We start from the raw sequence: 17,153 nt of genomic DNA on the forward strand, positions 1-17,153 counted from the left end.
AAACAGCACATTTTCCAAAATCATCCCAAATTATGACACACATTCTTTATAAATGGTGGACAAGAAGAACCAATGAGATGACTTTAGAGCGTAGATAATTTTGAAGGGCTTTGGACAAATAGATTGAAGACACCTCATTTAATGAGGCCACGTGCGTACGAATTTTAAGTTTTTGTAGTTAAGTCCTTGCTTAAAGTTTCTATTATTTCATTAGAGTCCTGACCAGCGCATCTATTTCTTAATTTCATTCCCTCTTCCACACCCTCTTTGCTCTCACTCTCACTCCGTCTCCGGTGGCCTCAAACCGCTCCCTCACAATTCCAAACACCGCGTGCGCTGCCCACATCTCCGTTCGCATCTCCTCCTTGACCAGCTCGAAGTTTCTCGTAATGTCTCTCGCTCTTTCTCTTTCTATTTATCTAAAATTTGTCGATTTTGATTCCATGATTGGTAACAACGAAATCTCTTAATCGATTTGTGATTTTTAAGAGAAATAGAAGTTTCTGACTTTTTCAATATACAAAATTAATTTGTTTTTATCGATAATAATATGACCTAGATGATCTCAGACCGAGGAATGTTTTGTATGTATGTATGGATGTATTGGTGCGCTTGTAAGACTGTTTAAGGCTTTTCCTAGTTTTAGGTTAATTTTAATTGTTTTCATTCTGTTGTGTTGACTGAAGGTGTAGTCCAGTGTTGCTTTGTGAGAAGTCGTTCTTGCTTGAAGTGGCTTTTCATTCACAAGCTCTTTGAGACTTTCTTGGAGAAGAGAGTAGAAATTCTCAGGATCAATAGAGACTTATTTAAATTTCTTTGGCATTGTGTTTTGAATTGGAAATCAGGAAGAAGCAATTTAAATTTAATTTCTTTGGTATTATTTTAATTATTTTCTTTTCTCCTTATTTCGTTTCATGCAACATCGAAAAACACAGTGTAGGAGTTGGACTAAGGTTTCTTCCAATTTTCAATTGGGCACAGCCACAATCTTATTCTACTTAACCTTCCTCACCTTTTCGGATACCTAAGGCGAAGTATAGCTAAAAAATGGGAGGTATTTCAAAATTGTTAACGATTTTTGCTCTGTTTTATTTGCTTTTTCCCTAGGTTTTCTTACGTTTTGAGTGTTTGTAGGGACACAAGTGGAGAGAGAAGAGAAGGTGTCTTTGGAACTCAGCGAAGAAATTCTTCAGAGTATGGAAGTGGGAATGTCCTTCAAAGACTATGTGAGCATTTCCGCCATTACATTTTCTGTTCAGTGTTTCTAATGTTTGAGGATTCAGCAACCTGAAATTGCTTTTTCAATGCATTTATTTTTCTTTTTTCTTTAATCTTTGTGTGCATACTTTCAGAACGGTAGAATTAGTTCGTTGGATTTTCACAGGGCATCCAGTTATCTAGTGACCGCTAGTGATGATGAATCCATTCGTCTGTATGATGTTACTGGTGGAACGTAAGCCCCCATTTTATTTATTGCTTCAATTATATAGACAATTGAATGAATAGTTGAATACAATCTTTTTTAATCCTCAAATTTGTTGAAATTGTTGCATTTTTGTGATTCTTGTTTTTGGCCCCTCTTCTTTTATTTCAGCAAAACGGTTGATGCCTATAGTATGATTTAAAAGGTTGTATCATGATTTGATTTGATGTGGCAAATTCTGGTAACAGATTGGTTTTATTAACTACAAAACATTTGGAGCTAAATAGTTACATTACATGGATTGTGGAAATAAAGCACAATTAAGAAATATTTTTATATTATTTGTCATGTTATTAGATTCTTTGAAATTTCTTGCCAATCTTTTGTTTTTTAACTGATCTACAAGTATGCATCTAGAAATTTTGAGATTTCTTAGTTGTCACCAGATGTTTGAAGACAATTAATAGCAAGAAGTATGGAGTTGACCTGGTTTGCTTCACATCTCATCCTACAACTGTCATTTACTCTTCAAAAAATGGTTGGGATGGTATGTTTATTATTTATTTCATCTTCAACGATCTTGTACAGTCAGTGAATTTCTGTATACCCATTTTAAAAATTTTCAATCAATCCAGAATCTTTGCGGCTTCTATCGTTGCATGATAACAAGTATTTGAGATATTTCAAAGGTCACCATGACAGGTTTGGTATTTGGCATTATGTAATGTATACCTTTAAATCTCATAATTATATAAAACATTACTTGTCCATTTCATTTTGTTATTATAAAAAATATCATTTCTTTTTCTCATTTTCCTAGGGTTGTGTCTCTAAGCTTATGCTCTCGAAAAGACTGCTTTATATCTGGATCTCTAGATCGAACTGTTTTACTGTGGGATCAAAGGGCTGAGAAGTGCCAGGTAGTGGCACATGCATGCAATTTCTTGTTTATTCAATATCCTTTTGTTTATTATACTTAATATGAATTTTTTACGGGCTTCTTACTTTAAAAATAAATAGGGACTTTTACATGTACAAGGAAGACCTGCTATATCATATGATGATCCAGGGCTTGTCTTTGCAATTGCCTTTGGAGGATACATAAGAATGTTTGATGCCCGCAAGTATGAAAAGGTTTGCAAATTCAACATGAGCATATGTATAAAACTTGGTTTTTGTTGTCTGTTAATTATGACGTACACTGATAATCTAATATGGTAAAACTCACTCGCTACAGGGTCCCTTTGAGATATTTTCTGTTGGGGGAGATATTTCTGATGCAAATGTTGTGAAATTTAGTAATGATGGGAGACTAATGCTTTTAACAACGGCAGATGGGCATATTCATGTGCTTGACACATTTCGTGGCACACTTGTCAGTATCTTTCGTTGTTAACCCAGTCCAGTTTTACTTCTTGGTTCTGTCTCTTGATTTATGTGAGCTTTGAGAGGCTTTCTGTGTGATTGTTTTCATTATTTTTACATAGTTATCCACATATAATGTCACACCTGTCTCATGCAACTCCACATTAGAAGCTTCTTTCAGCCCTGAGGGAATGTTCATAATATCTGGTAAGTATTTTCAGATCACTCAAAAAAGTTCCTGAATTCATTTGGTAAATTCATTGTTTGCACACATTATTTTTGGCACATTGAACTTTTATTACCCTGTTATTTCTTGCCTGGAATTGTGTTTTGGAAGAAAGCTTTCATGAATATGATTATTATAAAAGATGCATGCATCATGCCTTTATTTTTCTTTCTCTTATATTTTCAATCCTCACCTATTTATGTGATCCTGTTGTGTTAGGAACCAATGTAATAAAACAGTAATGTTATAAGGGATTGTGAATAAGAATGTATGAGAGCTTTGTTCTATTCTGAAATGAAGAGGATTACAAGGGAAATACAACCAGAGCTCAGCTCCGTAGGCCAGGTTACACCTGCCTAATCATTTCTAACCAACTTCTAATGATTCCCCGATAACATTCCCTAGTACACTAGCCTCCTTTTATTGAGGAAAAACGTGAGTAGCTCTTGCATTCAGCCAATCTCTGCTCTCCACGTCAGTTTGGCTCTAACTGTCATTTGGATTGGCAACATTCTTCTTCCTTCTAGAATAAATGTACCACACCTTTGGGCCCATAGTGGAATGGTGATGGGCTAAGGCTTCACTAGGGCCCTCCTCTTGAGTACGGGATCTATCAATACTCCCTCCAGAAAATATTGTCTTGTCCTCAAGACAAAATGTTGGGAATTGACTCTTCATAGCAATCTTGTCCTCCCAAGTAGCCTCATCTACCATCTGCCCTCTCCACCTTATGAGTACTTGATTCACTCTTTCTCCTTGTACTTGAACAGTCCTGCTAGCAAGTACCTCTTCTGGTTCAATCAATACCCCACCTTCCCCCTCTAACTCGGGTAAAGCTTCCTCCTCATGGTAGTTACCCACAGCCTTCTTCAATAAAGACACATGAAAAACCGGGTGCACTCTAGACCCATCAGGTAGTTTGAGCCTGTAGGCCACTGCTCCTATACGAGCTATGATAGGATAAGGACCAAAATACCTTGCTGCCAGTTTGGCATGTATCCTGCTCACCACAGATTGCTGACGGTGGGCTCTCAATTTGACAAAGACCCACTCTCCTATTTCAAAACTCCTATCACACCTTTTCTTGTCCGCCAGCTGTTTCATTCTATCTTGTGCCTTTAGTAGCTGTTCCCTAAGCTGCTTTAACGCCTCATCACGATCAATTAACTCCCTTTGTACTGCTTCTACCCTTACCTCTCCTTGTACCCAACGTGTAATAGAAGGAGGGGCCCTTCCATATACCACTTCATAAGGAGTTCTGCCCGTACTAGCATTAAAGCTAGTATTAAACCAATACTCTGCCCAAGCCATCCACACACTCCATGTTTTTGGCTGATCAGCAATGAAACACCTCAAATACGTTTCTAAGCAACGATTGATCACCTCAGTTTGTCCATCTGTCTCTGGATGGTAAGCAGTACTGACCTTCAGCTTAGTTCCTTGGAGCTTGAACAATTCTTGCCAGAAATTACTCATAAATATAGGATCTCTGTCACTTACAATGGTTAAAGGAATCCCATGCAGTCTAACTACCTCCTTGATGAATGCCTCTGCTATTACTCTTGCTGTATAAGGATGCTTTAATGGGACAAAATGAGCATACTTAGACAACCTGTCAACCACCACCAAAATGGCCTCATACCCTTTGGATTTTGGCAGCCCTGTTATGAAATCCATGGACAAATCTTCCCAAATACGATCTGGAATTGGTAAGGGTTGAAGCAGCCCCCCTGGAGAGCTTGCCATGTATTTCTGCCTCTGACAAGTATCACATCCCTTCACAAAATCTTGGACAGTGTTTTTCATACCTACCCAATATAAGTTCGCTGCTAACCTCCTGTATGTTCTATAAAATCCCGAGTGGCCACCCTGTGGAGTGGTATGAAACTCCTCTAACATTCTAGGAATTAATGTAGAATGTTTTGATAATACTAACCTCCCTTCATACAACAACACTCCTTGTTTCCATTCATATCCAGGCCTAGACGTTTCATCCTCCTGTAAGTCTTTGATTATCTGTTGGAGATGTTGATCTGCTGCTATCTCTTGCTTCACTAACTCCTCTTCCTCCCATTGAACCCTTGTATGTATCTGACACAGCCCTCCATCCTCGTTCACCCTTGACAAGGCATCTGCTCCTCTATTAAGGCTCCCAGGTTTATACACAATTTCAAAATCATAGCCCAATAATTTTGCAGCCCAATTTTGCTGTTCAGCAGTCACCACCCTTTGTTGCAGCAATTGTTTCAGACTTTTTTGATCCGTAGAGACAATAAATTTCCTTCCCAACAAATAAGGTCTCCAGTGCTGTATGGCTAACACCACAGCCATCAACTCCTTCTCATATGCTGATTTGGTGAGGTTTCTAACTCCCAAGGCTTTACTGAAATAAGCTATGGGTCTCCTTTCTTGCATAAGAATAGCTCCAATTCCCTGTCCTGAAGCATCACATTCAATCACAAAATCCTTGTCAAAATTTGGGAGTGCTAATACTGGGGCAGAGGTAAGACAAGTCTTTAGTTTATCCATGGCTAGTTGTGCTTCTTTACTCCAAACAAAAGCATCTTTCTTGGTAAGCTCAGTCAAAGGTTTGGCTATTTTGCCATAATCCTTTATGAACTTTCTGTAGTATCCTGTCAGTCCCAAGAAGCCTCTTACACCCTTCACATTCTTTGGGGTAGGCCATTGTGTCACACTCACTACCTTGCTGGGGTCCACAGCTACTCCTTCTCCAGAAATCAAATGGCCTAAATATTCTACTGTACTTTGACCAAACAAGCACTTCCTTTTGTTAGCCACCAAACCATGTTGCTGCAGTAGTTTCAACACCTCTTCTAAGTGTTGTAAGTGAGTTGGCCAGTCACCACTATAGACCAATATATCATCAAAAAAGACTAAAACGAATTTTCTCAACCATGGCCTAAAAACTTCATTCATTAAACTTTGAAAGGTTGATGGGGCATTCATCAACCCAAATGGCATCACCATGAACTCATAATGGCCCTCATGAGTACGAAAAGCTGTCTTGTGTATATCTTCCTCCTTGACCCTCACCTGGTGGTAGCCAGATTTAAGGTCCAGCTTTGAAAAGAATTTAGCGCCATGCAGCTCATCCAACAACTCCTCTATGACTGGTATTGGGAACTTGTCAGGTACAGTGGCTTTGTTTAGAGCTCTATAATCTACGCACATTCTCCAAGATCCATCTTTCTTTTTCACAAGTATAACTGGGCTGGAAAAAGAACTAGTGCTTGGCCGTATGATACCCATCTCTAGCATCTCTTTAACTTGTCTTTCAATCTCATTTTTGTGGTGATGTGGGTACCTGTAAGGTCTCACATTGACTGGCCCTTCCCTTTCCTTCAAGGTAATCACGTGCTCTTTCTTCCTTTTGGGTGGCAATCCTTTAGGCTCTTGAAACACATCTGCACACAAATTCAACAAGTGTTCCAATTTCCTTGACTGCTCCACCTCTAAGGCATGAAGATAGACACCATCTACCTTAATCCCAACCTCTCTCCCCCAAACCTCCTGACTTCTTTTTGGTTTGCTAATGACACTAAGCAAAGTCTCCATCCCCTTCATATTACCATCTACTCCTTGCAAAGTAACCCACCTCTTTTCAAACCAAAAACTCATGGTGTGTTGCTTCCAATTGATGATCATATCACCAAGTGTACGCAGCCACTCTATCCCCAGTACTACATCCATTCCTCCTAGCTCAAATAATTGAACATCAACCCTTATCTGCAATCCTTCTAAATCAACCTCCAAATTTTCACACACCCCCATCGTTCTGGACAAGGACCCATCACCTAACCTGATGTTGAGAGGTGAAGTGTTGGTGGTAACTAAATTCATCTTTTGGGCTAATTGTTGTGAGATGAAGTTATGGGTAGCTCCACTGTCAATTAAAATCACCACTGGTACCTCATGGATAGTACCCTTCAGCTTAATTGATTGGGGCTTGGCTTGTTGCGTCTGATTGAGTTGGTGGAAACTCATCAAGCTCATCTCTCCTTCGACCTCTTCATCTCCTTCTTCCACTTCCACCGCTAGCAGCTCACTCTCCTCGCCTCCTCCATCTTCGGTGATTAGCAATCGCAAGTTTTTGTCAGGACATTGGTGTGTTGAACTGAACGGACCGGCGCATTTGAAACACTGATTTTTCCTTCGCCTCTCCATGATCTCGCTGTAAGAAAGCTGGGTAAATCCCCTATCTCTTGGCCCATTTCTTCTTTCGGGTTGACCCGGCCTTTCACCACGGGGCCCAGGTCCATTTGTTCTGGGTGTTGCTTCCTTACTCCCCTTCACTAACACCCAATCAGAAATCCCTCCCTTATTGGGCCCAGACGACCCAAATCGGTTTGACCCATAGCCCAATTTGTTAGATCTGGACGAACTTGACCCATCACGCGTCGTCTCTCGTTCCACCGCCCTTGCCACCTGTAAAAGCTTCGCACGGGACAAATTTCCCATGACTGACATACTCCGTACTTTCCCTTTTATCTCTTCTTTCAACCCATGCAAAAAATACCCTTGGAACTGCTTTTCTGGTAATCTAGGAATTTGAGCTGTGAGATACTCAAATTCAGTGATATAATCATCAACACTACCCTTCTGCCTTAACTCTGTCAATTGTTCATAAATGTCCCCATCACCGTGCCCTCCATACCTCTCCAACAACGCCTCCTTCAACTGCTCCCATGTCAATTCCTCCTCATCATTGATTAACGAGTTGAAAAAATGAATGGTTGCTCCTTCCATACAGAGTTGAGCTAGACAAACCTTCACCTCCGGTCTTGTCCCTTGAACGCGAAAGTACACCTCCGCGCGAGAAATCCATCCTGCAGGGTCATCACCGTCGAACATGGGTAGCTCGACCTTCTTCACAGCTTGACGAAACTCCAACAAGGCTTCGTCGTTGCTCGGTCCCGTTTTTGAGGCTTCAGTATGAGGTTTCGATCCTGGCCCAGATCCCGTCTCCGGCGTTTCTTCATCAACCATGACTCCTCCCTCCTTCCTCTTGCCTAAACTCTTTTCGAACATGGCTATGAGCGTAGCTTGGCCCTGTTCTAACGACGACAAGGAAGCCTTTACTCCGGCCATCTCTCCTTCTAGAGCTGCGATTCTTTCGTCCATCCGTCGTATCAAGGTAATTTGATTTGGTTTAGGTGGCATTCACTGGTTTTCCGTCTCGTCGATCCGGTAGGTCGGACCAAATTGTTAGGAACCAATGTAATAAAACAGTAATGTTATAAGGGATTGTGAATAAGAATGTAAGAGAGCTTTGTTCTATTCTGAAATGAAGAGGATTACAAGGGAAATACAACCAGAGCTCAGCTCCGTAGGCCAGGTTACACCTGCCTAATCATTTCTAACCAACTTCTAATGATTCCCCGATAATATTCCCTAGTACACTAGCCTCCTTTTATTGAGGAAAAACGTGAGTAGCTCTTGCATTCAGCCAATCTCTGCTCTCCACGTCAGTTTGGCTCTAACTGTCATTTGGATTGGCAACATTCTTCTTCCTTCTAGAATAAACGTACCACACCTTTGGGCCCATAGTGGAATGGTGATGGGCTAAGGCTTCACTAGGGCCCTCCTCTTGAGTACGGGATCTATCATGTTGGTTGCTGCTCACTGCCTGTGCTGGTTTGTAATGCTAAACTTATAGTTTTTTATTTGGATTCTTTGACAGGTTCTGGAGAAGGCAGCATCTACGCATGGAGTGTTCGAAGTGGCAAAGAAGTACGATAAGCTAAATTCTTTCTTTTCTGAATTTCATAACTATTTTTTTATATATTTTTGTTTGGATTTGTAATTTACTAAATGTTAATATAGTTATTCTCCAGTCAGGATGACATGCTTTCAACTTTATAAGCATTTTTTTTTCTTTTTTCTTTTTCACTGAGAAATTTCCAAGAATGTCCTACCCTGTGAATACAGTAATTTATTTCCTAAATGTAAATTGTTAATAATTGACTGAAACTAGACTTGACATAAAATTAAGCAGAAGAAAACACTCAATATCTGTTGTTATAGCAGCTTTTAATAAATTATTTATTACTTGTCAATGACTATGTTTTCTTTTTCCTTCATGTGTGCCTACAGTATACATTGAGGCATCACATTTGATGGTATAGGAGCCTGTTATAATTGTTAATGATTCTTTTGGATTTGTCTATTTTTCTCTCCTGAATTTGTTTTATTACCTAGAAAGAACAGAAGATATACTTTTCTGAAGCCTGTGAAGTTGTGTGAAATTTTAATTTTTGTCTATAGTGAAGCATAATTTTTGTAACCTTTCCAATGTAAATGGATGTGTATGCTTGAAGAAAAAATTATAGCTTGTGGTTGGGCTTCAAAAACTACTTTGGGTAACAGCTAAGAGCATGTTTGGAACTGCTTCGAAAACTCCAAATATGTTCTCTGGAAGTGTGTTTCCAAACACGTATTTAGTATAACTTTCCCTTTGTGGAATTTGTGTGATAGTACTTACCATTCATTGTTTTCTTTTTGTCTTGTCTAGGTTGCAAGTTGGAGGAGTGCAACTTCTGATACTGGACCTCCTGTAATAAAGTGGGCTCCTGGAAGTCTTATGTTTGCTACAGGATCATCTGAGTTGTCATTCTGGGTTCCTGATTTGTCTAAGTTGGGATCCTATGTTGGAAGAAAGTAGAAACAAATCAAACAATGCATGATAAAACTATTGTTTGCCTATTAACCCACTGAAAGGTAATTTTTTTTATTAATACTACACAAATTTAACTGTGCCGAATGGCGTCGTGTGATCCATGTAGCCGACCTCACCTAGTGGGATAAAACTTTGTTGTTGTTGCACTACACAAAGTGACAGATTTTGCCATGTTTTTGTAAATATTCTTCACCGAAGAGCAATGGATATTTCAATGATCCTCCTAATCTGTACAAGTTGAAATATCTAAATCTGTATATCTTCCTTCTCCCAATGTACTTGCTGTAGATGTTCATTTGGTTATAATTGGTTCATATACTCCTCCGGATCATTAGTTACAGCGCCAAAGGCACTAGTTTGCTGTTTGATGTGATCATAAGTTTTGGTCCATGGATTTGCCATTATTTATCTCACATCTAGTTTTTATAGTTTAGTGTTTTCTATTTTGGCTTGTGTCTTCTCATCTGCGGCGCCTCTGTTAATCAGGATTTTAGCCTGTCTCAGAAAAGCTTATGACAAAAAATTGTCCTGTTGAATTCAAGTGTTGTTTGGATCTGATGCTTAAGATAATAAATCTCTAAATTTGAAATCATGTGGACATATTTTTGAGCTACGGAATCAACCATTTGAGTTTTTTTCTTGCAGAATTGAAGCCATTACTCTGTATGGTTATTGTTGATTGTTGCCATGTCATGTTCATGATGCCTTTCCTCTTTCAAAAATATTTTGACCAATTTTGATGGGGGGGCTTCACCCAAAAATTAGTTATTGTAGAACAGTACAAGGTTTGCTTTCCTCTGCTGGCAGCACTCAGTAACTGAGGGGTTGTTTGTGTTTTGCAGAGATGAGAGAATGGTGGAATGGGGATCTTCTTTGTTCTTGTTACCTAAAGAAAATATAAACTGCTTGATTATATAATTATAAATTGGATGTTTATTAAGTGTGGTGCCAGTCTGTTAAACCATTCTACTTGGTAACCCCTTAGATGAGATCAGATTTGAGGCAGAACAAATGGCATGGCCGTAAATCCCCTTCACAGGACATCACACAAAATATAGTTGAAAAAGTAGTGAATATGGCTTTTGTTGATGATAAAGGACATAATGTACTTAAGGACACAGTTTAAAAGATGACTTAATCACTCATTTAATTCTTATAGTTACAACTTTTTTATCTTTTAGTCTCTACTTAACATATCATTTTAATCTATAAACATTCTATTTTTAATCTCTTTTGATGTTCATTGTAGGAACTAAAAAGATTAAAAATGATATGTGTAGGAACTAAAAAATTATGTGTAGGACTAAAATGAGATGTGTTGAAGTATAGAGATTTAAAGGTAAAGTTTTTGTAACTATAAAAACTAAATAAGTATTTAAATCTTAAGATCTTGACTTAGTAACTGAATTTATCTTTTATCAACTTGAAAAAAAAAGCATCCTTATTGGGTTTTTTATATTCTGGATGGCATTTACATTGGGAGTTATTGAAATAAAAATAGTAAATTTAAAAAGTGCTTAATTATGTACTAAAAATAGGCTGTAACTCGTAATTTTCATTTTTTAGTGCCATAATTTTCATTTATTCACGTGAAAATTGGCATCCTTCAATTTCTAGTTAAGTAATAAAAAAAGCTAACTCAGATTACAACTATAATTATAATGTCGAAACCTACAAATCAACTCTACAAAACAATGACAAACATGAGTTAATCCAGAAATGGAAAAGGAAAGAGGAACTGATTTGAGCAAATTAATAGTTAACTAAAAGGTTTCAACGTCTCCACCTTTAAAGATATGTTTTCATGCTAAAATATGCTTAAGTGAAACAGGGTTCCAGAAAAACGGTTTAGGTAGGAGAAAAGTAAGGAAGAAAGACAAATAGAAAAAAAGAAAAAATAATATACAGAAAAAGATGAAGAAATAAGGAAACAAAGTGAAAAAAAAAAGAACCAAAAGAAAAGAAAAAGAGATGGAACTGGGTATAAGCTGGAAAAAAGAAAAGGTAAAAAAAATCTTGGAGCGTACTTCTTAAACTCGTTCACCTTTGTTTTCTTCATCTCTTTGGTTTGATTCACTGTCAACCTTTTCTACCTAATGCCTTGATCCGATTATAACCACAGGGAAAACCATCATGATATGTGCGGCATGGGCATGAATGGTGAAGATTGAGAATATAGTCAAGTCTATGGCGGTGTTGTTCGAAGTGAGTGATATTTGAGAGAAAAGATAAGTCTAAACACTTTATTAGATTAGAGTGTTGGAAGTGTAGTTCATTCTTTCCCAAATGAGGGTCCTGGTTGCCATTATTAGAGTTACAAGGATAAATTTTAAGAATGCTCGGTGCTCTTCACAAATGTTTTAATCTTTACTCCTTGTTTGATTCAATTGTTAAAGATACATAGATGATTAGTGTCTAGGAAGCTCCAACACCTTTGTAGAATGATGTATAGGTGTGTCAAACACCTTTTAAACACAACATTTTTTCTGACATGTTTTCGACACATGTCAGACACCTTTCAACTGTATGCTAATTAATGATATTTTTTTAGTTTAGACATTTCTTTGACATATTTAGGACATGAAAAAAGAGAATAAATCGACACTTATTTTTGGATAAATATTTCTATCATAAAAAATATAAATAAATAAAAAAAGTTAAGAATCTTGCTATTCAGTTCCCTTGGGACAATCGTTAAAGAATTAAACTAAAAATTTTTTATTGTAAAAATTATAAGAGAATGCAAAAAAAAGTCATGGATAACACAATTTAACGCATCTCAATAAAAATATTTTTCCTTTTAATTTCTTAATCAATATCTTAAGGATACTTGTTAACATTTATCTAAAGTTAATTAGGACCATTATTTTGTAAATCTAAACAACAATGTGGATTTTGTAAATATTAATTCTCAATTTATATATATAAGTCATGTTGTGATGTTCTATATTTTGAACATTAATTGTGTTTCGGTTCATGTCGTGTTTGATATATGTCTTTTAGTTGTTGCTTCATAGATAAGCACAAAGTGAAAAGTGGAAACTAGAAAGATATATGTATACCTTGATTAAATATATTCCTAAAACATTTAGTTGTAATATGATTAGATTAGATTGATTTTAATTTTTTTCTTCAGGAGAAGAAAAGTTTTAAATTTGGGATTATAATAAATCTACTTCACATATGAATTTAAAGGGTAAATAAAACTTAATCTCAATTCTTTATTCTTTCTTAATTATATAAGATTTGTTTTGTTAAATTTATCCAGAAGTAATTTTAGAATAAAAAATAAGAAATAAAATAAAATAAGCTTATTCATAAACTAAATTAATTTATACATTAATTAATTTATAAAAATTCTCTCACATAATTTCTAAAAAAATTATGAAAAAAATCATTTTATTTTTTATTTTTTATTTTTTTTTCTTGAAATATTTTAAAAAAGTTTATCCAAACAAACTCTTATTCAAACGTACCTTTTAAGTATTGAATGCAACTAAAAATATCCGCTAGAATTTGATAGTACTAATTAATTTAGAACAACTACATGATTTATCTATCTCAAAAAGTTACATGATTTATCCACGCACTTGTTGAAACAAAAATCTTTTACATTTGTGTCTATTTCACAATGTATATTCAATCAAAATGCATTTCATATATTAAATTTTTTGAGCAATCTGTGTCAAAAGGAGAAAAAGATAAAAAGAAAAACCTATGTAATGTTTTTCCTTTCTAGAAAGTTCCGTACATTAGTCCATGATATCAACCGTGATTTGGAATCGAAATAAATATGTGGCTCAACATTTTTGGAAAACGTGGCATAAGCACAACTATCAATTTATTATGATTGAAACTAGTGATGAAATGGGTCGGGTCTACTAGGCTAACCCATTGACCCACTAGACCGGGTCAAATTGAAAAAAGTGACTCAAATAAAATCAGATAAATATGGACTGACCCGATGGGTCTGTTGAACTAAATTAAACTCAAAAAACATGGATCTAAACTCAAACACATTGACTTAGGCACATTATTTTTTTTTTTAAAAAAAAGTCATTTTAGATTTATATAAACACAGACTTAAAAAAGAAAAATGGATCAATATGCATTGATCTGATGTGCCATAAGACCTAATTGGGCAAGAAAAGCACAAATAAAATTTGGATTAGTCCAACTTGATTTATTTTTAACGAATGGGCTAAAATGAGCTGAAATAGCTGACCCATTTTTGCCATTTTTAATTTAAATTCATAATAAATAAATATTTTTTAACATATAAATTATATTTTAAATTCACAATGAATAATTAAATTGTTTTATAAAATTATTTTTAACTGTTCACAAATTTTTCTTAAAAAATAGGCCGCAAACAAGTTGTTGGTGGCATCAATTCGAGTCATGCTACTGACTCTAAGTTTGGTTACATTCTATGCGAGAAAAAACTCTCTTATTAATAACTTGTTATAAGTTTTATGCTTTCACAAGGGTGTCTAGATTTCATGTTATTAGTTCCCATTATTTTGAGCATACTTTAAATTGTATTATACCTTTATCTTGAATGAAATTATATAAGTATTTTGCAATAAAAAAAAACTATTGACAAATTTTTCTTAGAAAATATTAAAATTAAATTTAGAAATAAAGATAAAAGTGGATAGATTGAAACGGATAGACCACCGTTAAGAAGTACATAAAAAAAATAAAATATCAGGTAAATGGAGAGGAAATTTTTTGGCTAGTTACTTGTGGGGGTAGTGTGTCAAATGTACTTTCGAAAAAAAGAGAATATAAAAAATATTCAATAGAGAAAACGAGGAAAGTGAAAATCTTACCCTCCAAATTATATATATATATATATATATATATATATATATATATATATATATATATATATATATATATACTTATTGGTGAATATATAATTTTAATTAATAGGCAAGTTACACAATTCTTATATTTATTTCATATGTGAGAGAGATCCATACTCAATCAGAATATATAGTATTTAATGGTGGCTCAAATTTAAAATATTTTTTTCTTACAAAACACATATATCCTCCTTGAATCATATAAGACTATTATATTTGATAAGGTTTTTTCTTTATATATTTATGTTAAAATAATTTCACATTAATTTAAACTTAAAAGATTTTAATGGGGATTATGTCTTTTTTAGAGGAGTGGGGGATTATGTTATTCAATCATTTATATAAAAAAAAGAGTCAAGTATAATCATATTTTCCACATTAAAATCATATATTCACGTGACCCAAAAGAAAATGAATAATTGTCTATGAGTGACTCACATCCACACCAGATGGCGTACGTATTCTAATTAATTGAAAGCACTAAATTAGTCACAGGATTCACATCATGCACTTCAAGATCGATCGATCTTTGTCACTATAGAGTGAGGGGAGTGTACTTATAAGAGTCAAAAGTAAGTTTTTGTTCACATTGTACTATACATGTAATTAAGACTATATCGTGTGAGTATATAAACAGTATAGAATTTTGATTGTGGAAATCTTTTTTTCTTTTTTTTTTGAAGAATTTGTGGAAATCTCATAAACTATACAATTATTATCTCGTAATAATTTTTACACTGATTATATAGTAGTATAAAGTGCCATTATTTTATATATGTTCATTATAAATTTCTTCACTCTTGGTCGACAATGAAACGAAGAATCAAGTTATATTCTCATCTTATTTTCTAAATTTCAAACAAGTCCTATCCAATTATAAATACCACAATGGATGGTAGTGAGGATAATTAACAAAGTTCAAGTCAAGATGAGTTACGTGCATGGATTGCATTCCACTTTAGTGTAGTAATTACGATTACGACTTGTCGTTTATACATATATAGCACGATGCCTCCGTGTGTGACACTCTCTATCCCCACATATATATATATAAATAAATAAAATATATAAAAATATTGGTAAACAAATTCACGTGAGTAAAAAGTTCACATTCACTTCACTATTATCAAATAAAATTTATTAAAAATATATTCGACTCTAAATAAGACCGTCAAAATTTACAAAAAATATTTTGTTAAATCAGTGAGTAAAATAAAATAGATTAACATCATGCAATTAATATAGAATTTATGCCTCAATATTACATCCTGTCAGAGCATTGTGTCCCAATGTCCTTCAGCACAAAGTTCTTTAAAGCAATTCACCTAGTCATCTGCTCCCCTAAACACAAAGTTCAAGATCATCACAAAATTCAAACACAAACAACACACAGGGGATGGGTTATCACATTCCTAACTAATAGAGAAACAAGACAACTAAATATACATATCATATAAATGAGATACAATTTACTTAAACATAACTCGCGTAATTCCATCACTTTGTCATTTAAAATTCACTTTTCAATCATCAATCACATTACACATGAATCACACACTCCGATCAATACATAATAACACATCAATTTCATGATAAACAATTAGTAAGCGTATGCAACAATTATGCTAAGACTCACTTCTATATGCAATATGGTACCATGTTAGTGAAAAACCATCATGGGCGCTTAGGAGTACATAACAAAACACACCACACAATGGGTATGTCAGGTTACTCTCATTAAGTAAAATCATGGGGAGAGCAGTCAGGGTCACGTTGTTTTGCGAGAATGCTCCAACCATGTGGGATCGACACAGACTTAAAGGAGCACTTAAACCGGATGACCCCCAAGCCCTACACTCTGAAGAGTCCGTCAGGGCCTCTCACTCCTAATTCAGGTCCAACCCCTAAAATAATTTTTGCATGCAGACACTGCTAATGAATTATGCAATACTCACGACCTCACACTCGTGTTTTAAACACGTTTAACACAATTGCACTACAATTTAACACTGGTTCCTAAATAGGAAATTTACATTTTCTCTTTAACACTGATTCCTAACTAGAAAACCTACACTTTCTCTGTAACACCGCACATCAACACTTTTCTCAAGATAACATTGGTCGGGTTATTGTACAATTCACAGCTTACAACACAAGTAATGTCACATCAAGTGTTAACCATACACTTATTCACAACCAAAACTCATTTACAATTTCACATTTCATAATGTCACAATCCACCATCACATGTTTACACGTATATCACAAATTAACACATGTTCAACTTTGCACTTATACTTAATATCAATAACAATACTATAATCGCAAAGCAACATGTTATTCCACAATTTATCACATATTTCATTCATAGACACTGCTCATGAATTATACAATATCCACGACCTCACACTCGTGTTTTAAACATGTTCAATACATTACGCTACAATTTAACATTGGTTCCTAAATAGGAAACCTACACTTTCTCTTAACACTGCGCATAAACATTTTCTCAATATCAACACTGGTCGGGTTATTGTATAATTCACAACTCATAACATAATTATTGTCACA

The 17,153-nt window shown here is 35.2% G+C and overlaps 1 protein-coding gene across 6 annotated transcripts; it reads left to right on the forward strand.

The window, feature by feature from the left end:
• Positions 1-217: 217 nt before the first annotated feature.
• On the forward strand, positions 218-10,869 carry LOC114393950 (protein ANTHESIS POMOTING FACTOR 1-like). 6 transcript variants are annotated; one of them, XR_003662630.1, is made up of 13 exons: positions 218-386; positions 936-1,054; positions 1,135-1,226; positions 1,353-1,453; positions 1,870-1,970; positions 2,059-2,125; positions 2,244-2,343; positions 2,444-2,557; positions 2,661-2,798; positions 2,911-2,995; positions 8,716-8,765; positions 9,547-9,752; positions 10,554-10,869. XR_003662630.1 is itself a non-coding variant. In XM_028355470.1 (13 exons), exons 3-13 carry the CDS (start codon positions 1,048-1,050, stop codon positions 9,694-9,696), a joined length of 1,005 nt encoding a protein of 334 aa, XP_028211271.1. In that variant the 5' UTR covers positions 218-386; positions 687-874; positions 982-1,047; the 3' UTR covers positions 9,697-10,144. The 6 variants fall into 6 exon arrangements, 5 of the variants coding, with proteins under 5 accessions (XP_028211271.1, XP_028211269.1, XP_028211272.1 ...); XM_028355470.1 differs by lacking the exon at positions 10,554-10,869 and adding an exon at positions 687-874 and having other exon boundaries at positions 982-1,054; positions 9,547-10,144; XM_028355468.1 differs by lacking the exon at positions 10,554-10,869 and adding an exon at positions 687-775 and having other exon boundaries at positions 9,547-10,144.
• Positions 10,870-17,153: the final 6,284 nt, after the last annotated feature.

Source organism: Glycine soja, chromosome 17 (assembly GCF_004193775.1).
Source record: "Glycine soja cultivar W05 chromosome 17, ASM419377v2, whole genome shotgun sequence".
Classification (NCBI taxonomy): Eukaryota; Viridiplantae; Streptophyta; class Magnoliopsida; order Fabales; family Fabaceae; genus Glycine; species Glycine soja.

Excerpts from the sequence above, each read along its gene's own strand:
- LOC114393950 (XM_028355470.1), top strand. Across the intron at positions 1,454-1,869 it reads TATGATGTTACTGGTGGAAC|ATGTTTGAAGACAATTAATA; the intron begins GTAAGCCCCCAT and ends AGTTGTCACCAG. Across the intron at positions 2,558-2,660 it reads ATGCCCGCAAGTATGAAAAG|GGTCCCTTTGAGATATTTTC; the intron begins GTTTGCAAATTC and ends CACTCGCTACAG.